The sequence below is a fragment of the Sus scrofa genome, chromosome 9 (assembly GCF_000003025.6).
Source record: "Sus scrofa isolate TJ Tabasco breed Duroc chromosome 9, Sscrofa11.1, whole genome shotgun sequence".
NCBI classification, from domain to species: domain Eukaryota; kingdom Metazoa; phylum Chordata; class Mammalia; order Artiodactyla; family Suidae; genus Sus; species Sus scrofa.
This window is the reverse complement of record NC_010451.4, coordinates 23023545-23045847: the sequence shown is the minus strand read 5'-3', so window position 1 is coordinate 23045847 and position 22303 is coordinate 23023545. Positions and strand designations below refer to the sequence as shown.

At 41.2% G+C, this 22303-nt stretch overlaps 2 protein-coding genes across 2 annotated transcripts; one reads left to right on the top strand and one right to left on the bottom strand.

The window, feature by feature from the left end:
- Positions 3170-8428, bottom strand: LOC100737633 (tripartite motif-containing protein 43-like). The gene is made up of 6 exons (XM_021063940.1): positions 8024-8428; positions 6934-7029; positions 6142-6372; positions 5671-5693; positions 4742-4839; positions 3170-3663 (listed from the first exon to the last, which is right to left on the bottom strand). Exons 1-6 carry the CDS (start codon positions 8426-8428, stop codon positions 3170-3172), a joined length of 1347 nt encoding a protein of 448 aa, XP_020919599.1.
- On the top strand, positions 14510-20724 carry LOC100737224 (tripartite motif-containing protein 64-like). The gene is given in 8 exon segments (XM_021063939.1): positions 14510-14804; positions 14807-14922; positions 15437-15532; positions 16236-16466; positions 17845-17867; positions 19116-19213; positions 20223-20507; positions 20510-20724. Coding segments are annotated over 8 exon segments (1359 nt in total).

Below are 22303 nucleotides of genomic sequence, written 5' to 3'. Positions count from 1 at the left end.
CATTTACAGGTGGCTTTAGAATAAAACAGAAACAATAATGACCATAATGGGACAATTAGGACAAAAAAAATCTTCTTGAAGGAATAACACATATTTCCCACCTACCTTTCCTGTTTATTTCCCACCAAGCAACCAACTCTGAGAATGCAGCTTTTGGAAAGAGCAGGAATCATGACCATGTTTTGTAAGTCTTTCAAGACACACATCCCATATGTATCCAGAGTGGTTGATCCTAAGTGTTTATCAAGAAAGTTTTAAAAATGATTTTGAATTGTGAAAGTGCAACCTCTCTCTCATGGGGACCCACTGTTGATAAAAGCAATCCCAAGGTCATTATTTTTTAATTCTGAACCAATTTCCCTAGTGCCCTCCTTTCTAAGTGAAGTATGGTGATATATGTTGATTATTACAATAATACTACAATAATATATCTTGTTCCAACCAAGTCATAAAGTGTTTTTTGTAACGCTGACATGAAGGTGATTTTATTTCTCTGCTTTTCTGTATGTTACAAATTGCTGCAGTCACAAAAAACAGAGCACCAGACACAAGCATGCACTTTCGTCTTGGGGAGACCCTGGTGACTGGATCTCAGAGGAAGAGCTTGATGATAGAGCTCACGCAGAGTTCCCAGAGAGGATTAGATTGGGCTTGCGGATGTGCATTTAATTGGAAGACTACCCATCAGGCAGCAGCTCTGAGGATAAATAAGTGTAAACTCTCTAGCTTAAAATCAGGGTAAAAGACGTACATCTGCAAAATCCCTTCGTTGGTAGCACTTGCATTCGTTTAGCGTCAGATTGAATGATAAAAGGAGGTGTGAGATGCTACAAACTAGCTGCTGTCCTCACTTCCCACCTCATAGTCTAGCCGTGTGGAGCTGGCATGTCAAGAAGCCATCATGAGGTCATGAGCAACTAAACTTACCAAATACAAACATAAGTCTTCTTGTTCCATTGCAGGTATATATATATTTGCTTTTTAGGGCCGCACCTGTGGCATATGGAGGTTCCCAGGCTAGGGGTTAAATTGGAGCTTACATCTGCCAGCCACAGCCACAGCAACGCAGGATCCGAGCCACGTCTGCAACCTACACCACAGCTGATGGCAATGCCCCATGGTTAACCCACTAAGTGAGGCCAGATATTGAACATGCAACCTCATGGTTCCTAGTCAGATTCATTTCCCCACTGCACCAGGATGGGAACTCCAAGTTAAACAAATCTTAAAAGCTTCAAAATGGAGTTCCCATCATGGCACAGTAGAAACAAATCCAACTAGGAACCATGAGGTTGTGGGTTGGATCCCTGGCCTTGCTCAGTGGGTTAAGGATCTGGCGTTGCCGTGAGCCATGGTGTACGTCACAGACGCGGCTCGGATCCCGCATTGCTGTGGCTCTGGCGTAGGCTTGGTAGCTCCAGCTCAGGTTAGACTCCTGGCCCGGGAAACTCCATATACCGTGAGTTCAGCCCCCCAAAAAAAGACAAAAAAAAAAACCCCAAAAACTTCAATACAATGGTACATTCTATCATATGATCTATATGATCCATAACTACCGTATGATCCAGGAATTCTACCTCTCAATATTTATTAAAAGAAAACAAAATATCAATGGGAAACAAATATGTATCTCAATGATCACCGTAGCGAATATGATTTCCTTGTTCTTTCATCAGAAGTTAATTTGGCTTGGGAGTTCCTGCCGTGGCTCAGTGGTTAACGAATCTGACTAGGAACCATGAGGTTGCAGGTTTGATCCCTGGCCTTGCTCAGTGGGTTAAGGATCTGGGGTTGCCATGAGCTGTGGTGTAGGTTGAAGACGTGGCTGGGATCCCACGTTGCTGTGGCTCTGGCGTAGGCTGGCGGCTACAGCTCCAATTAGACCCCTAGCCTGGAAACTCCATATGCTGCAGGAGCAGCCCAAGAAATGGCAAAAAGACAAAAAAAAAAAAAGTTAGATTGGCTTTTTCTCTCGCTTGTGTGTTACAGAGATTTCTATTTAGTGAAGGATTCAATGCATAAATTGCTAGAAGACAGCTACCTATGTTTTAAAATATCCAAAATATGCAATTTTTTCTATTAATGTCATTTTGTAAAGATATGTGTACGTATAATTATTGTGTCTATAATAGACAATCTGCTGAAACTATGAATTTGAAACATAGCCTAAATTACATTTTTGTTAATAATCTGTAATTTTTAATGTGATTTTTGGTTACCTTTAAAATGCTTAACAGTGGTATAGGCTTTTAAATTTATTTTATTTTATTTAGGTCTTTCTGTCTTTTTAGGGCCGTGGCATATGGAGGTTCCCAGGCTACAGGTCAAATCAGAGCTGAGATCTACACTACAGCTCACAGCAATGCCAGATCCTTAACCAGCTTAACCCGCTGAGCAAGGCCAGGGATTGAACCTGTATCCTCATGGATGCTAGTCAGCTTCGCTAAACGCTGAGCCACTACAGGAACTCCGGATTTTTAAATTTATGACCTTGTACCTCTACTCATTTACTCAACTAGATCTATTTCATATAGGTAGTTTTGTGCTTTCTGTTTAGAATTTGTCTGTACATACTGCAGACATAAACCCATCTTCTGAAGGGTAAACTGGATATGAAGGTCTGTAATAGAATGTGAGTTTTACAAAGTATAAAATATGCTGAGTCCATACATTAAGAATCCCTAATTTACTCCAAAAAATTTAAAAACTGTACCATAAAGAAGAAATTTTAAGACTGAGCCAGGAAGGAATGTAATTTAGTTGATGCATAGAAGGGAAAAGAGTATTTCAAGTCTACCAATGAGAAGAATCCTGTGATCTTGCCTTAACTCATTAAACTAGGTAAACATATCCAGGTGTTCTTTTACTTTCAGTTACCCTCAAACTCAGGAAAAAATATAAGACATAAAATAAAGAATGTGCCATATGACCCAAGTTGGCCAAAAATAAAATAAATGAAGAATGCACAGTATGCCAAGAGAGATTATTTTTATTTGAAGAAAACTGAAAAAGCTTATACACTTAACACATCAAGCCTTTAACAAAACTCAATCAATACATTTCATAAAGGAAGGTGACGTTACAGAAAGTCAAGCAGGCACTAAATGAACAATCTCAGCTATGGACATTCCCTCCGACACCCGTGGTCACATTTCCAACTTGTCCCTGATCATGGGTGTCCAGAGCAAAGAAAAGCTTTGAGAGAAGAGGAGAAGGAGCAGGAGAGGAAACTACAAATGAGGGAACTGGTGGCCACATCGATAAAGCTCACGAGACCAGCTTCATGATCCAGGAACACCCCCACCTGGCCCAGAGGCCTTTGGACATATTGAGGGGTTAGTGGGGAGGAGGTAAAGAGACTGCACTGCTGATTCTCTTGGATACAAAAGAGGAGAAAAATGCCCTCTGACTCAAGTGCCATGTCATTCTTCTTTGCCCAGGAATCATTGCAAAGTCCAATGGCCCAGTTGCAACAGCCGGCCACATTCACCTCCCAGTAATGTTGACCGGAAGTGAACGACTCAGCTCCCCAGGCGAGGAAATATTTAAGTCTTGTTGGCGTGTAGTCCACACCAGGACGATCCGGACCAGACAGCCAGCGCTGCAGATCTTCAAACACAGGGACGTGACGAGTGACTGTTTCCTTATCTGAGGCGAAATATACTGCAGGACGAAGGGAAAAGTCATATTAACAAGGAGTGTTGAAAATTCCTAATGGACATGAGCTTTATGTAGTGTTTGGGTTTCCCAGCTTATTACTAGAAATAAGAGGCAGGCCAGCAAGAGAGCTCTAGAAGTCTTTTGTTGTCCAAGGTCTATTAGTCTGTCTTCATGATTATATTTTAACCAGACAAAATAGAAGAAATCTTAATTTAAAAAAAAAAATATATATATATGAAGAGGCATATTACTAAATTTGGGGCATTATTTTCCTTGGAACATTTGAAAATGGCAGTTTATAAACTATTGACAGTCAGAAATAAAACAGTCAGAAACTATCTCCTCAGAAAATGCACAATAATTAACAGAATAATTATTGTAACTCCTAAAGAGTGATTAATTTTCCTGACATAATATTTTTAACATATTCAAAACTAAAATAAAATGAAAGAAAAATTCATATTTCTTGACATGGTTTCTTTGTGAGAATTTTCTGCCATCATATTCTATAAAGAAAAGGTATAAATACGATGAAATAAGTTGTCAGCTTACTTTGCCAAAGTTGTGTATAAACTGTGTATAAATTTTCACATTATGTTTGTAATAATATTGCGGGTATAAGGTATTTGTATAGGATATGAATAAAATATATTCTTGGATGTATTCCAGGGAATATATTTTGTAGACCAGTTTAAAACTCTCTAAGCATCTCACAACCAGTGACAACTTCACGGACCCACAACTTGGAATGTACTTAAGGTACCAGCAGACGTATCTGTTTCATATGAGCAGTCAACACTGTATCTCACATGAGACTCATATGAGACTCATACGAGATTGCAGACTATCAAACACCTTTCCTATCACTTACCCTCCAGAAACTCTTACAACAACTTAGCATAAATGGCTTTTTTCCAGATACCAGTCAGTTCTTTTCATTATGCATTCTTCTTCTATAAAGATACATTTGCTCACAAAAGTTCCTAGCAAAGATTCCACAGATGGAACAACTGGGGGAAAGAGAACCCACAAGACACTAGCCGAGGGGAGTGTACAGCTCTCCCAGAGGGCTGCCTGTTACCTTGGAATTGTTCCAGCCAGCCCATCAGTCCAGTGATGGGGCAGGAACTGAGCTGTGGGACCACAGGCTGGGGCACGTGCAGCTGCAACTTCTCACTCCTGCCAGGAAGAAAATGGAGTTACACTTTAGGAGCACAAAGAGTTCATCACAAAGATTACAGCACATCCCTCTGGAGATAATTCATTTAAATCCTCATAATTAGCATTCAGGGTCATGAATGTAACTCCCCAAACTAGGGAATGCAGCAAATGGCCATTTATTTTAGGAAAATTTTCAGAAGGCTATCCTATGTCCTAGCACCGCAATCCTAGCATCCAATTCAGATTAATCGAGACTGCATCTGGTTCCTCTCAGCCCATCACAGAGCTTTGAAAAATGGCTTGAAATTGGGGACATTTGAAGAAAGGCACTGTGACTTTTAATGCCCATCCATCACCACTCAAGTGCTCGGTGTCCATAACCACAGCCAGAGGTGAGCAGCTTAGCTTGGCAGGGATCCTCTTCCCGAGGACTGACTTGCTCCAACTGCACCACAGTTTGCCTTTCCAAGTTCCCTGTGCTACACACAGAAACCTCACACCCTGATGATCCGCCTTGTGTCCACTTTCTCCCTGATTCCACAGGAGGTTTCTCTGAAATCCCTATTTCTTGCGCATAATCTTGTCCTGACCTTGGGCATATTCTCCCTGACTTTTCCCATTTCTAAAAACGAAAAGCAGGGAGGATAGTCGTGACCTCTGCATAGAATCCCTGCCCAGCTCCAATTTCGGGAAAACAACCAAGGGAGCTCTTCCTACCTTTAGAGAAATGAGAGCATACATGTGTTATGAAAGAGGTTATGGTGTCATGATAACTTATACTCCCAATTCAGCATCAACCGACTCATCACAGGGGCAATTCCCAGAACTTGAAAAGAAAGGCCAACTTACCTTTTCAACATGATTTCAAAACGCTGTGAAGAGAAACAGAAGAGATCGAGTTTTAGCACACTTCACACAATACACAGCGGAGTCTTAGTCTCTTATTATCAAGGGTGAGTGCATCCAAATTTCAGCCCATTATAACATGGAAGCAGTAAGGGGAGGTGTGTTGTAGAGATTTCCAAATTTCTCACTATTCTTAGGTCCAGATACTGACACATATATCCTCAAAGGAGCTTCTGTGGTTCAGCAATTGAATGTATATTAGGAGAATTTAAGAGGAATTATTCTCCAAGATTGCTTTTGCCTACTTTCCACAATCCCTAGTTATCCTTGTATTTTACAAAAGGGTCCTTGGTCATTAGCATTCCCCAGACATGTAAACGCATATCCCAACATCAAAGAGCATCATTCCCAACACATGGTGGAAGCAGAGAGATGATGCATATTAATCAGGCAGCACCATTCCTCAGTCCTTACCTGGATCATCTGCATGTCTGGTTTATGGCACAAATCCTTGAGTTCCTCATATAATCCTCTTAAGAGATTCCCCATGAGGTCCATGTTGTATTGACTTTCTTGGAGTTGTTGAAAAATCTCTTTGCTCTCCTCGTCTAGTCTCTGCAAATAACGTTTCTCCTCCTGGTCAAGGAGGCGACATACCTTCCAATAGTCAGAAACGACCGTCTTCTTCCACAGAGTCACATAATCCTAGATTGACAATGAATAAATTAAGTCATATAATCAGGTATATATCATCCAATGCAGTTATCTACTATTTGTATTCTGGTACTTAGAAGTTTGGTACATTCATTTTGAGCAGAAATTTGGGGACTCCTCCTATTTTTAAAATTCAACTCATGTTTTATTTGATTGCACCTGATGTCAAAAACTTGATTACAACCACTTTGCCTCAAATATCTACATTTTCTTAATAGGTACAGGTGATTTAATCACTGTGATCTAGAGTATAAAAAGAATTCTAGCTATTCAATATATTTAGTTTGTCTTATTTCAGATAAAATCTAGACTGACCCTATGCTTTTAGGAAATATTATCAAATATATTATTATTAAATCTTTTACCTTGGTGTTTTGATTTTAGAAAGAAATCCTAACAAAGGGAAGTACTTCATTGTACATGATTAGACAAAAGCCTTTGCTCTTGGAGCCACTCCGAGCAGACTCTAAATGTGATTTTTAATTCACGATTTTCTTGAATAATCCCTACATGTCCCAAGCTAGTGCTGAATGAAACCAGTTTCCTGCTTACCTCCCAATTCCTGATTTTGCTGGTTTCTCTGCGGAGATTTCTTTCATTTTGCTGTATCTTTACCCACAGAGACCTCATTTGCTTCAGAAGTTTTTGCTGCAAAAGAACCAACAATGTGTGTATCAGAGAAGCTGTTACTGAAAATTGCATACACCAACAGATGAAGGTCTGGGAATATCTCATCAATGATCATTAGAGAAGGCAAGGGGCCAACTTACTTTACTGTTAAGCCCAATTGTCTAATACGCAGGACTTTAAATTTTTTTTTTTTTTTTTTTTTTTTTGCTTTTTAGGGCTGCATGTGTTGCATATTGAAGTTCCCAGGCTAGGGGTCCAATTGGAGCTGCAGCTGCTGGCCTACCCCAGAGCAAAAGCAACTTGGGATCCAAGCCCCATCTGCCACCCGCACAACAGCTCAGAGCAAAACCAGATACTTTACCTGCTGAGCATGGCCAGGGATGTCACCTGAGACCTCGGGGATACCAGTACATTTCCTTACCAAGGAGCAACAAGTCACTAAAATGAACAGTTCGGTCCATATTGGTCTTACACTGACTCACCACAATTCCAAACATGATCAATTTCATCATCACCATCAACTCAACTTGTAAGATTCTAAAATGTAAAAACCTAAGTACTTAAGATTAAAAACAGATTGAAAACAGGAGTTCCCACAGTGGCTGAGAGGTAAGGAATCCAACTGGTATCTATGAGGACACAGATTCAATCCCTGGCCCAGCCCAGTGGGTTAAGGATTTGCATTGCCGTGAGCTGTGGTGTAGGTTCTGGATGTGACTCAGATCTGGTATGGCTGTGGCTGTGGCATAGAGCTACAGCTGAAGCTCCAATTCCCCCCTAGCCTGGGAATTTAAATATGCCGTGTGGGAGCAGCTCGAAAAAGTAAAAGAAAAGCAAAAGACTGAGACCATTTTGTATGCAATACTTTTCTAGGTCTTGGCATATAGTCCAGGTGAATATATAATGATTTCTATTCTACACGAATGAAGACTAATTATCTTCACTTTCTTTTGCACTCTTTCCCACATAAAGAGTCCCCCAGATTCAAACGTTCCCCTCAGCCATTGCTTACCCGGTATTCTTCAGCCGTCCACTCAATGGAGCAGTGAAGGTGAGCCACATGCTCCTTTGTCTTAGAGCAGGGTAAACAAAGCACATCCTTGGTGACCTCACAGTAGAAGTTCTTGGGTTTCATGTGTGTCTCACAGGTCTGTTCTTCAGGGCTTGGCAAGTCATAGGGTCCCGTTCGCCTGGCTAGGAATACTCGTGTCATCAAAACGATGTTGGTTTTCAAGTTCATTTGATGGGATTTTTCTTTGCACACAGGGCAGCGAGGAGGGTGTTGGGCTTCCTCCTCCCAGCTGAGACAGAGACAAGGCATACAGAAGCTGTGCCCACAGCCTAGAGTGACTGGGTCTATGAAATATTTATCACAGAGAGAACAGGTGAATTCATTCTGGAAGCTTTTGGAACCCATGATTCTGAGGAAGAAAAGAAAGAGAACATGATGTTGCCATGTGTCCTGAAGAAGTGTCTTTTCAAACCCAGTAAAAATATCAAGAGGCACGAGACTTATTTGCCTCCACTCATACTGGTAAGCTCATGTATAGGGCAGGACAGGCAAAGTATTGCATACAACAGAGAGAGGAGGCTGAGTGCTAGAATCCTCATGATATTCAGAGGGCATATTGATGTGACCAACACAGCGTCTCCATCAGGGTTCCAGCTCTCTAGTACTATCCCAATTCCCCCCTGCCAAGAGTGTGGGTCACAGTTCACCTAAACACCCCCCCCCCCATCACTCTGCCATTGCATTGATCGGTTATGTGGCCATTTGATTCTATTTGGCCAATCATGTTTGAAAAGATTATTCTTAGGCGGATTTTTTTTTCAAAATCTTCTTCCATCAGTAATAGAATTATGAGCAGAGTCCACTCTTTTATGTTAATGTGGACAGTGTTTTATGAGGATGAATGGGGCTGTCACTGTTTGCCTACAAAGCGCCCTCTTCTAGAGTCCAAAGCATACAACTGGAGGGTAGCAGAGAAGTGAAGGAGCTGGGTTTTTGACAATGCCATCCACGTGATAAGTTAACCGACTCTAAGACTGACAGTCAATCAATGGAAGAGGAAATCAAGGAAATAGAAAATTCACTTCACAAACTAATAATATATTCAGGGCAGAATCATCAAGACAGATGTGAAGACCCTTTGGAAAAAACCGGATCCGCCCAAAGATTATCTGTGAATAATTTCCTCACTTTGTTACCATGATGTCATGTCAAAACTGCTTATTTGAATTAAATAAGACATACTTTCAGTATCTTGCATTGTGACTAAATATTTTGTTTATTGATAGGATTACTATTATTTTCCCTGTCTATGAGAACTAGAATGGGAATGGCTACATTATTTCGAAGGCTGAAATTTATTTTTGTTCCAAAGTAGCCAGATAATGAACTGCGTAATCCAACAATTTAAAAAGCAGCCTTAAAAAATACCTTTTGACAAATGAATAGCAATGACGTGATGGTGCACAGATACATTTAAAATTTAAATTTTTTGAGAGAAGAAAAGCTACTTAACTTTATTGTCCCATATTACCATTAAAATTTCACTTTTAGGTTAACATTGCAGAAATCGTTGTACCTTGATCAGTGCTCACCTTTGGGTGGGTTGATAAAATGTTTCCCTCTTGTTCAGAACTAATTCTGTGAAATTCAGTTCAAGGCTTTCTTGGGCTCAACTCCTGGCAGCAGAAACTTTCCAAAGTCTCCACAGCCCAGCCAACTCCAAACACTGGGGCTCTGGGCTCTGGAGAAAAGGGAACTGAGCTCCTGGAGGGTTTATATACACTCGAAAGACCACTCCCACTTCCTCCAAGTGATTGTGTTATCAAACTCTGAAAAGGTATAGGTGCCCATGATTGGATTTTTGCAGAGTTAAACACATCAAGTCGAGGACTGAAGTAAAACCTTTTGACACTTGCTTAACCCAATCACCACAATCCAATCTCTGGTAAAATGTCACACCTTGATGTCACACAGTGTAGTCCATGAAGTTTTTTTTTGATTACTTAATGAATTTTATTACATTTATAGGTATACAACAATCATCACAACCAAATTTTACAGCATTTCTATCCCAAACCCTCAGTGCATCCTCCGACCCCACAACTTGACTCGTTTTGGAAACCATAAGTTTTTCAAAGTCTGTGAGTCAATATCTGTTCTGCAAAGAAGTTCATTGTGTCCCAAAAAGAAACTCAAAATGGATTAAAGATCTAGATATAAGACCAGACACTATAAACCTCTTAGAGGAAAATATAGGCCAAACACTCTATGACATAGATGACAGCAACATCTCAGATCCACTTCTTAGAGCAATGACAATAAAAATAAAAAGAAACAAATGGGACTTAATTAAAATTAAAAGTTTCTGCACAGCAAAGAAAACCCTAAACAAAATGAAAAGACAACCCACAGAATGGGAGAAAATCTTTGCAAGTGAATCGACTGACAAGGGATTAATCTCCAACATTTATAAACACCTTCTGCAGTTCCATACCCAAAAAACAAACAACCCCATCCAAAAATGGGCAGAAGATCTAAACAGACAGTTCTCCAAAGACATGCAGATGGCCAAAACACACAGGAAAAGATGTTCAACCTCACTCATTCTTAGAGAAAGGCACATCAAAACCACGATGAGGTACCACCTTACCCCAGCCAGAATGGCCATCATCCAAAAGTCTACAAACAAGAAGTGCTGGAGAGGGTGTGGAGAAAAAGGAACCCTAGTACACTGTTGGTGGGATTGTACATTGGTGCAACCACTGTGCAAAACAGTATGGGGATGCCTCAGACAACTAAACATAGAACTACCATTTGATCCAGCAATCCCACTCCTGGGCATCTATTCAGAGAAAACCATGACTCGCAAAGACACATGTATTCCGATGTTCATTGCAGCACTGTTTGCAACAGCCAAGACATGGAAACAACCCAAATGTCCATCACAGAGGAGTGGCTCAAGAAGATGTTGTACATATACACAATGGAATATTACTCAGCCATTAAAAGGAATGAAATACCGGCATTCTTAGCAACATGGATGGACCTAGAAATTATCATGTTAAGTGAAGTCAGCCATACAATGAGACACCAATACCAAATGTTTTCACTGACATGTGGAATCTGAAAAAAGGACAGAATGAACTTCTTTGCAGAACAGATGCTGACTCACAGACTTTGAAAAACTTATGGTCTTATGGAGGGATGCACTGGGGTTGTGGGATGGAAATCCTGTGAAACGATTTTGATGATCATTGTACAACTATAAATGTAATAAATTCATTGAGTAATAAAACAAAACAAGACAAAAATAAAATAGCATTTTAGAATCTAAAAAAAAAAAGTTGCCAGTTACTTTAGTTCCCTCTCCTTTTTATCCCCTCTCATTTCAGTCCACAAATCGGAATCCACCATAATGTGATTCAACCCCTGGGCTAGGAACTTCCATATGCCACACCTGATGCCCTAAATAAATAAATAAATAAATAAATAAATAAATAATTTCCTTCATGCATTTTGTTACAAATAATTATTGCTTATTATATTCATATTTGCCGTAAGTATACATACTGATGTTATATATGTCATATATAAAATTATTTTGTTTAAAGTTATTTACCAAAGTCTGAGTCCAAATTACAGATTTTATTTTTACATAAACTAGTAATTTGATAATAGTCATAAAATAGTGAAGGTAAGTAAAATTCTAGTACATGAAATTCCACCTTATATTACATATTCGTTTATTTAAACTACATTTAGTTGCTTAGTTGCACTTTTTTTTCCCCAATTTTTAGGGCTGCACCCGCGTCATATGGAAGTTCCCAGGCCATGGTCAAATTGGAGCTAGAGCTGCCGCCCTACACCATAGCCACAGCAACGCCTCTGTGACCTACACCACAGCTTGCAGCAATGCCGGATCCTTAACCCGCTGAGGCCAGGGATCAACCCGCATCCTTATGGATCCTAGTCAGTTCGGGTTCGTTACCTGCTGAGCCACGAAGGTAACACCCTTAGTTGCACTTTTTAAAATGAGAAATATATACCATGCAGATGTATCATTTATTCCAAAATTTTTTGTTGTGCCTAGTCAGAGAAACAATGGATAGAGACTCCTGGAGCTATTTAAAATTTTTAAAGTAAGAAAACACAATTTAAAATTGTGATGTCATTGCTTGAAGAATAAAAAAATCATGTCGTGAAATCCTCACTTTAGTTAAAATGTACTTTCAAAGAACTTTTGTCCAGTCAAACTTCTTGCATTTACCTTAAAAGAAATGTATCTTCTTTTAGGGTGTCAGCCCCCAAGAACTGTCTTCTCCCTGCTGTAAACCCAATCAGCCATTTTCACACCTTTCTGAGTAACCCCATCAATTGTCCATTTCCCGTTGAAGACGGAATCCAATCTCCAGAAGGAGGTGTGGCTTCGGTAAGTCTTGGCCTTTAAATAGCACCTTTGTCCAGAGGTGCTGACTTTTCCAGGTAGACGGAGGGCAGTTGCAGCTTCCAGGCTTCGAGAGTTCTTGTGCACCCTGACATCCACAGACTTCCAGGACGTGCAGCCTTCCAGAGGTAAGACCCCCTCCCAGTAGACTCTGCTGAGGAAGGCATTGACCATAAATATCTTCATGGCTAATTTTCCGATTTCTCTCATCCAAATGCTTTCCACTTACCTGTTGGCATACTTAGTTCTTATCCAAGTTTAATAAAATGACATCAGGGAATTCCCGTCGTGTAGTGCACAGTGGTAAACAAATCTGACTAGGAACCATGAGGTTACAAGTTCCATCCCTGGCCTTGCTCAGTGGGTTAAGGATCTGGCGTTGCATGAGCTGTGGTGTAGGTTACAGACTTGACTCGGATCCTGCGTTGCTGTGGCTCTGGTGTAGGCTGGTGGCTACAGCTCTGATTAGACCGCTGGCTGGGAACTTCCATGTGCTGTGGAGCGGCCCTAGAAAAGGGAAAAAGACAAAAAAAAAATAAAAAATAAGATGACATCAATATTTAAAATATCTGTAGCTAGAATAATTGTGATATGTTGGTATTTGCAGTATTCACATTAGTCATTTTTTTACTTCATTACCTTAGGATATTAGATGTTTTTAGTCTTAGAAGAATTTTCCCCAATTATTTTTAGTTATGGAACACATAATACCCCTAAATTATTCAACAGAATGCATACACATCATGGTCTTTATGCAGATCAATTTAAGAGTTAAATGTGTGGATCAATTAGAATAAGTTGTTGTAAGGTCTTATTTGCTACCTGTTAAAGTCTTCCATCTGCAGTCTAGATTTGAAAAAATGCTCAGAATAAACCCAATCAATTGGTAAGGACTGCAAGAACTAGCATTGGGAGTTCCCATTGTGGCGCAGTGGTTAGAATCCGACTAGGAACCATGAGGTTGCGGGTTCGATCCATGGCCTTGCTCAGTGGGTTAAGGATCTGGCGTTGCCGTGAGCTGTGGTGTAGGTCACAGCCGCGGTTCAGATCCCGTGTTGCTGTGACTGTCTCATAGGCCCCGGCTACAGCTCCAATTAGACCCTTAGCCTGGGAACCTCCGTATTCCGTGGGGCAAAAAGACCAAAAAAATAAATAATAAATAAATACAAAGAAATAGCATTGATCCCACGGGGAAATATTAGAAACAAAGGGGGTGTGATCATGTGTCCATTAAATGCGTCTCTGGATACTCTAGCGTAGAAAGGAAATTCCCATATTTATCCTAATGGATTAATTTCTCCTGATTATCACTGCAGCTTGAACACTCACCACTTCAAAATGTGAAGTGTTCAAAAGGCCTAAATTTAATCCGGGAAAAAGATTTTCCTGTATTAGAAATAACATAATTTTTTTTACCATTTTTCTTAAGAGGAAGAGTTTAAATTGGAATCCAAAACTCACCATTTATAATTTTAGGACTCCATAGTTGAAGTCAACACTGACTAAACAACTTAAATTATACATGAAAAAATTTATCTCTCTTTAAAAAGTGTTATCTGTCAGTGGGGAGGGCAGGATGCATAGAGACAATTAGCATAGAGAAAGTGTGGGCAAATATACCTTCCAGTCAGGGACTCATGGAGGAGGAGAAGCAGGAGAGAAGAAAGACACACACCCACAGGGAGACTGAGATTCTGTATGTGCTTCTATACCAATCAGCCAATAAACATCCAATAAACATAATCTGGAATCATCTTATATTTTACCTTCTGTGCTAATATTAAATTTTCCAAAGATGGTATGATTGAGAATGGTTTCATTTGAAATAAAAAAGATTCCAAGGACACACTTACCTTATTTTATCATTTGTATCCTAGGATGAACCCAATCTGCCTATATTCTCCATTTACAGTTTTGCACTGGGGATAAGCAAATGGGTAAATTAGAGAGTTCAAGCTTTGTCCAAAGGGTCTTTTTTTCTAACCAGGGTAGAAGCATGACTTTTTGCTTACTGTCTGTCTTTCTCTTTAATTTTCAGAAACATGGATTCAGAAGGATTCATGCACACCTTCCAGGATGAACTCAAATGCTCCATCTGCATGAACTACTTCATAGACCCCGTCACCACAGACTGTGGGCACAGCTTTTGCCGTCCCTGCCTGTACCTCTGCTGGGAGGAAGAACAAGCCCCAAAGAGCTGCCCTGAGTGCAGGGCAGTGTCAGAGAAGCCAGATTTGAAAACCAATATTGTACTCAAGAGGCTGGCTTCCCTTGCCAGACAGGCCAGAGCTTCCCACAGCAGCAGCTCTGAGGAGCAGCTCTGTGGGACACACAGAGAAGCAAGGGGCTCTTCTGTGAAGCTGACAAGACCCTGCTGTGTGGCCCCTGCTCTGAAGGCCCAGAACATGCTGCTCACAGCCACAGTCCCATCCAGTGGGCTGCTGAGGAACGCCGGGTAGGTGATGCTTCCGGGGCAGCTTGGAATCTATGGGCTCCTACATCAGACCAAAGTTGATGCGAATGACAATGCAGTTGAAGTGAGTAGAGATGGTGGGGCTGGTGGTTGTTCAATGCAGAGCCCAAGACATCCGTGGAGCTTTTCAACACTCTGACCAGCTGCCCAAATACGTGCAGTTGCTGCATCCTGGGACATGTGGCAGCACCAGGAATACAGGCCGCTCGCTGGTGGAAGCTTGACGATTTCTTAGTCAGGTTGTAGAAAAGGCTGAGTCCCAACTTTTAGGAAATGGACTCCACTATCTGTAAGTTCCCACAGTTCTCTAGTATATGTCTTATCATTTCTAATACCCTTAATATTAGAATCAAATTCAATGAATGTGGGAAAATATGACTACTTCATTCTAACGCGAGATGACTGGTTTCTCAACAACTACCGTTATCATAAATGAGAGGATGGAATTTACAGTATTAACCCTCCATGTCACTTAAAGCTCATGGGTATTTTGCAGGAGATGCTTCTAAAGAGAATGGACTCCTTATGGAAAATGACCCAAGAAATGCAAAACAATCGGAATCAGGAAACGAAGAAAATCCGGTCATTGGAGGTAAGAAAGAGCATGTTGTATTTTCTGTATGGAGATGGATACAATTCTAGCTTGACTTTTAGCGAAATTCAAGTTTCTACGTAAAGGGTAGTGGTCTTTTCCCTGGAAAATTAGCAGTTGCAAATGACCTATCGGTAATCATAAATATACAGCCAGTCCGAGCTAGTTCAAAGAATGCTAGAATATGGGGAAACCAGGCCATGAAAAGTATTACTAGCCCAAATTTCGAAGGTTTGGACAAACCTCTTCAGACACGGAGTATAAGTCTCCATTGCACGAAGTGTGGCTGTGAAGGAGAGAGAGAGGAGGACAGAGTAGCGCCTAGAGGAGAAATCGAGAATTTTTCTAAAACTATATAATGTGGGTTTTACCTCATTTTTAAACTATTTAGAAAGTTCAAGCAAGAGCCAAGAGGAAACAAGATTCATGTAAGAGGTGAAATAATTGGTGGGGTAAGAACTACGAAAAAGTCCTTGGGGAGAGAGTCTGGGAGCCCTCAGAGGGCTGGATTCCAACAGGGGAAGAGACTAGAAACATAGAGAAAGGGTGGACAGGAAGGACCTTAAAATACACTTAAAAGACACTTTGAGGTGTGAGGCAGAACGTTTATCCGGAACTTTCTGGGTGACTTCAAGGAAATAATATTGGAAGTTGTCTGTTGAGAGTGAGGATAGGTAATTCTTGGAATCCACCGTCTCTGCAGGACTATGTGACCTTAAGGAAGGTGATGATTAAACTTCAATACCAGAGGATGCACCTGTTTCTCCGGGAGGAGGAGCAATTCCATCTGGAGGCGCTGGAGAAAGAGGCGAAGGAGACTGGCCGAGACCTCAAGGAGAGTGTTTTCAGAATGACTCAGCAGAAAGAAACCCTGAAAGAAATGTACAGCATGCTGACTGAGCTGTGCCGCAGTCCTGACACGGAGCTGCTCCAGGTGAGAAGGGGGTTCCATCCTCGGAAAGGAAGTATTTCTCTGGGCAGTGTTGCCCTGCCATTGAATGTCACCCGCATGTACCCTTACTCTCAGATAAGGGATGATGCTCCTTGAATCCCATCAGGGCATGTGTCCAGTCGCTTAGTTCCTGACACGCTGGTAATTGTTGGGAGTTTTTTGCCCTTTTCCTCATTGACGTACGACAAAAGTATTTCAGTGTGATCAGGGATAGTATCCCCACGGATGATCCAATGGCAGCAAAATTCTGTGAACAGGGGAAAGTTAATACTGTTGTAGTAATTTTCAAAATACAGACTTCGAATCCATTGTCATGCTCTGTTATCCTACGCTTCCTGAAGACATTGAGGTGTTGCCTGTTTTCTAGGCAAGATTTTTAGAATTGATAATACATTTTAATGCACACTATAATCAGTTTTCTATGGTTCTTTTATTTGCTTTTTTGTCTTTATTATTTTAACGGCTACATCTGTGGTATACCTGTGGCATATGGAAGTTCCTGGGCCAGGGTTCAAATTGCAGCTGCAGCTGTGGTCTAAGCCACAGCCATAGCAATACCAGATCTGAGCCGCATCTATAACCTATTCTGCAGCTTTATGCAATGCTGGCTGGATCCTTAACCCACTGCGACAGACCAGCGAGGAACCCACATCTTTACCACCACCATATTGGGTTCCTAACCTGTTGAGCCACCATGGAAACTCCTCTGATTTGCTCTGATCATCATAAGTAGTGCAATTGCTCTTTAGGAACAAAGAGGGCATTGGAAACTCCCCTGTTGTTGCGTCATTACATCCACTCTTCCTGACCTCCTTCCCTCCTTCCCGCACCCCGAGGAAGCCAGTTATGTTCTGGTGTGGGTCCTGCTATTAAGATAGCCTCTGACTTTCTAAAATTAGGTTGTGATGATGGTTATACAGTGACAAATATAGTAAAATTCATTGAATTAAAAAATAAGGAGTTCCCATCGTGGCACAGTGGTTAACGAATCCAACTAGGAACCAGGAGGTTTCCGGTTCCATCCCTGCCCTTGCTTAGTGGGTTAAGGATCTGGCGTTGCCGTGAGCTGTGGTGTAGGTCACTGACGGGGCTCGGATCCCACGTTGCTGTGGCTCTGGCTCTGGCGTAGGCCGGTGGCTATAGCTCCAATTGGACCCCTAGCCTGGGGACCTCCATATGCCGCAGGAGCAGCCCTAGAAAAGGCAAGACAAAAAAATAAAAAATAAAAAAAGGGGCATGTATTTTTAAAAAAGATAGCCTCCGATGTTTCCTTAGAGGAGAATTAGAAAAAAAATAGCACGCACCTAAAGATGCAAAGAGACAGAACTCATGATTAACATGGTCTTCTTTTTCATTGCAGGACTTGGAAAATGTGCTGGAAATGTGAGTATTCACTAAGAATTTCTGATTTCTGAAAAGGTTGCTTTCTTTTGATAACGTGGATGCACAGTCATCACTCGGTACCTTGGGCAATTGGTCCAACCCCCCTCCCCCACAGCAAACTCGAGGAGGCCCACTCCCTTATACAAAATGGCACAATATTTGCTTGTCACTTGCAAGAATCCTCCTTTACTTCATCTCCAGACCACTGATTAACCACTAATATAATGTGAAATAAGTTATGTAACTAGTTCACTTGTGTGAGGGGTTTTCAAGTTTTCTTTTTTGGAATCGCCTAAAATGTTTTGTTTTATTTTATTGACAATTCACAGATGCAGTCCATGCCTGAACCTGTATGGGTGCCACCCGAAGATATGGGTGACCAACTATACCTGTTTTGAGCTAGTAATATCATCTTCGTAGATATTTTCTATTGTATTCTAGAATCCCCAAGGCCTTCTATTCCTTGATCTCCAAGGTCCTTTCTCACTTGGCCAAATTCAAACACTACTTGAAAGCCAGCTCACATTCTGGCCTTTGGCCACCCACTCACTGCATCCTTTCTTACTGAAAGGGATTTTTCGGAGCTCTCACAAAGGAAGCACATACCTGAGGGAGTCAGAAGGTGCAAAAGGCAGGATAGAGGCAGAGTCCCTAAGAATGGGAAGAGGACCTGTGATTTTGTTGTAGTGGTAGCAGCAAGTGACTCAGCCTGTTCCATCATGACAAGCCCCCTTGCTGGCAGGACTGCAGAGGGAATGGCTCCCCAGTGCCCACTGGCAAGTTAGACCTTCAGGACCATGGCAGACAGGCTGGAACTGGAATCTTGCTGGGCTGAAGAGAGAAACCTGTCTGGCTCAGCGGAGTCTTCCTTTTAGACACTGATTGCATCATGGGTGACGGCTTGCTGACTCAAGTTCAAAAGTTTTGCCTGATTTTTCTGTTCTCTGTAAAATGCCTAGGATCTTTGCTTTACCCGAGATGGAAGAAAGGAGGCAAATGAATCTCAGTCATTCTAGAAAGGGAATAATGTCTAAGGGAAGTGGGGAATTTGAAATTTGGTATAATTCATATGTAGGGAAAAATATGTCAACTTGTTTATGTCCCCAAGAGTATCGACTATGATACCTGCCCAAGGAACCCCAAATGGGAGAATTCTGATGAAACAGCTTGGATTAAAAACTGCTCATTTTGTAATGGTTGTGTGATTAGCCTTTGGTCCTGACGTCTAACGGATGTCCTTCTTTACAGGACTGAATTGGTACAGATGCAAAACCCTCAGCCAGTGAACCCAGAGCTCACCTGCTGGCCTGTTACTGGGATGCTGGATATGCTGAACAACTTCAGAGGTGAGCGTCAGCCCTTTGGTGATCGGGTCAGTTCTTTGGTGGTTCTGGGAAGGAGGCTTCTTTCATTGTAATTTTGTTTTTTCTGTCTTGAACAAGGCACATAGTTTTCCAAGGTTCCTATGTCTTTTCTGCCTGTTTATTCATATTAACAATAAATAAGTCTGGACTTTAGAGCAGATATTTAACTGCAAATGCAAAGCAGGATACATATTTTTAGTTACCTCTTACATTGGCTGAGCAAGAGAACCACCAGGTTGGTCAGGTCGTTATAAAGAGAGAGAATATTTAGTCCTCAGCCTAGCGATGACTTTGGATGTTCATTCAGTTTTATCTCGCTCTTGAAATGTTAAATGTGACACTGATGGCTTTTACTTTGTTCTTTATTACAATTTCATTCATCATGCAATGTACAAAGTATATTTATTATCTCTAAGACCACTAGCTTTTGATTTAAAAACGCCTAAAAATGCCTTGGGCAGAGTAATTAGATCAATCTGAAAACAATGGAGAGGCAAAGGATATGTGAGGAGATTTTGCCAGAATTTTCTTCTCAGAAGTTTCCAAACTATTCATTGCTGGATGTCCATTAAATTTTTTACCTTTGAAAGTGTAATATGTAGAAACTATAGCCCGATCTATACCCATAATAGCAAAGTGCTCTCTCTATATTTGAAGGGATTGCAGACAAAAGAGACAAGAACAATTTTGTAAAGAAGAAAATTTCACGGGTGTCCTGAAATATACTAACGAGTAATGGACAGTCCAACAATTTCACACCATTCACATGTCTGAAGGACTTCCTTTTTCCATATAATCTGAGGCGTTGCTGTGTGCTGTAGAGATAGTGATACCTCTTGCTCTTCACCGAAGAGCCAGTCTGGACTCGCTGCTGTCTTTTCCTTTTTCACTTCCTTGGAGGAGAGAAAAAGGAAAGACTCACTGGGGGGAGAGCCCCTGCCTGCCTCTCAGGATGTGGGATCCCTGCTGACCTGCTTGTCTCTTTCCGCAGCGGAGAACGTTCTGAGTCAGAAGATGAGCATTCACAGCGTGAGGCTCTCTGAGGATGAGGCGAGTGTGGTGTTTGAAGACGACCCCCAGGGCGCGTCCAGCGAGCCCCCGAGCGAGGAGAGATTTGTGGCCTGGGGGGCTCAGGCCTTCACCTCCGGGAGGCACTACTGGGAGGTGGATGTGACCCGGTCCTCCAACTGGATCCTGGGAGTCTGCAAAGACATCTGGACAAGCGACACCGACATCAGTGTGGATTCTGAGGATGCCTTTCTTCTGTTCTCTATGAAGTCAATGATCAATATACTCTCTCCACCAACTCCCCGCCCTTAATTCAGTACGTGCAAAGGCCCCTGGGTAGGGTTGGAGTGTTTCTGGATTATGACAATGGGACCGTGAGCTTCTATGATGTTTGCAAAGGCTCCCTCATATATAGTTTTCTTCCTTCCTCCTTCTCCTCCCCTCTGAGGCCTTTCCTTTGCCTTCGATCCCCAGGGAACTGTTGAGTTCTGTGACCATGTATTTGATGAACTTCTGCATCTGAGGAACCTACTGTCCTGCACCCTCCTGTGGAGCAACCGGATGATACCTGACTGTCTCTGAGCGCATTGTCACTTAAGGGAACACAGTTATTGTACATTTATGCAATGGCATGGCCACATTGAATGTAAAAACTTGTTAATAAATTTTCTTTTAATAAAAATTATTCTTTATGGAGTACTTTGTAGAATATAATCAATGGCTTTTTTAAATAATGGTTTTATTAAAAGTTACGTACAATGAATTGCCCCCTCTTTCAACTATATAATTCAGTGTTTTTTAATCAACGTGTGGAAATTTGTGAAATCATACTAATAATTCCAGGACATATCCATCACCCTGGAAAGAAACCAAGGCCCGTTACCTTCCTTCTTGCTCTCCCTCCCCATTCCCAAGTTCCTGTCTGACCATCTTTCAGTCTCTATTGACCTTTATATTTTATGCTTTATATAAACAGAATCACATCTATGTGTCTTTTTGTACCTGGTGCCCTTTTGCTGAACACAATGCTTTCAAGGTTCATCTACATTGTAAGCGATGTGTTTTAGTTGCATATCTGAACCAGATCGGGGTAGAAGAATGAAGTGGAATACATACCAGGTTAGTGGACTCTGAACCCTACTCATCTAGTACATCTCAACAAGTTTTTACAGGACATTTTCCATGACTCCATAGACCAGTACGGTTCCTCTAATTACCTACTCTCTGAGCATATACCACCATCTCATCCTAATACTCAGCAAAATTTCCTCAAATTAGTGGATACTTTTACCACTTGACCAAAATTCTAAGACAGCAGGGCCAGTATTTATTTCTCTCTCTCTCTCCCTTTTTTTTTTTTTTTTTTTTTTTTTTTGCTTTTTAGGGCCGCACTTGCGGCATATGGAGGTTCTCAGGCTAGGGGTCCAATCGGAGCTCACACCCAGTCTACACCACAGTCACAGCAATGCTGGAGCCAAGCCGCGTCTGTGACCCACACCACAGCTCATGGCAACGCCGGATACTCAACCCAATGAGCGAGGCCAGAGATTGAAACCACAACCTCATTGTTCCCAGTCAGATTTGTTTCTGCTGTGCCATGATGGGAACTCCCAGCATTTATCTTAATTACTACTTTGTTTCCATTATCCAGTGCAGTATTTAGAACATAATATACAATAAATATAAAGTGAACCAATGAAGGAATACAAGAATCAAAGAATTACTACAAACAAATATTATTCTGGCATTGATATAGTTTTCTAATATGTACCTAATATAATAGACATAAAACACTAGAGGATAATGTCAGCGAAAGAGAAGAAGATGCACAGCCTAAGAAAATTCCATTACTTTGAGGTTTGCAGTAACTATTGCATAAATTACTACTAAGCATAAGGTAGAATAATACCCCTAGCAATGGAAAGGTGAAAACCAATTTGCATTTGAAAGAATAATTCAGATGATAGAAATACAGAATTCTATGATATAATGCAATATGTAAAAAATATTGTCATTACTCTGTAATGCTTATTATACACTGATCACCTGGAAGCAATTATTTCT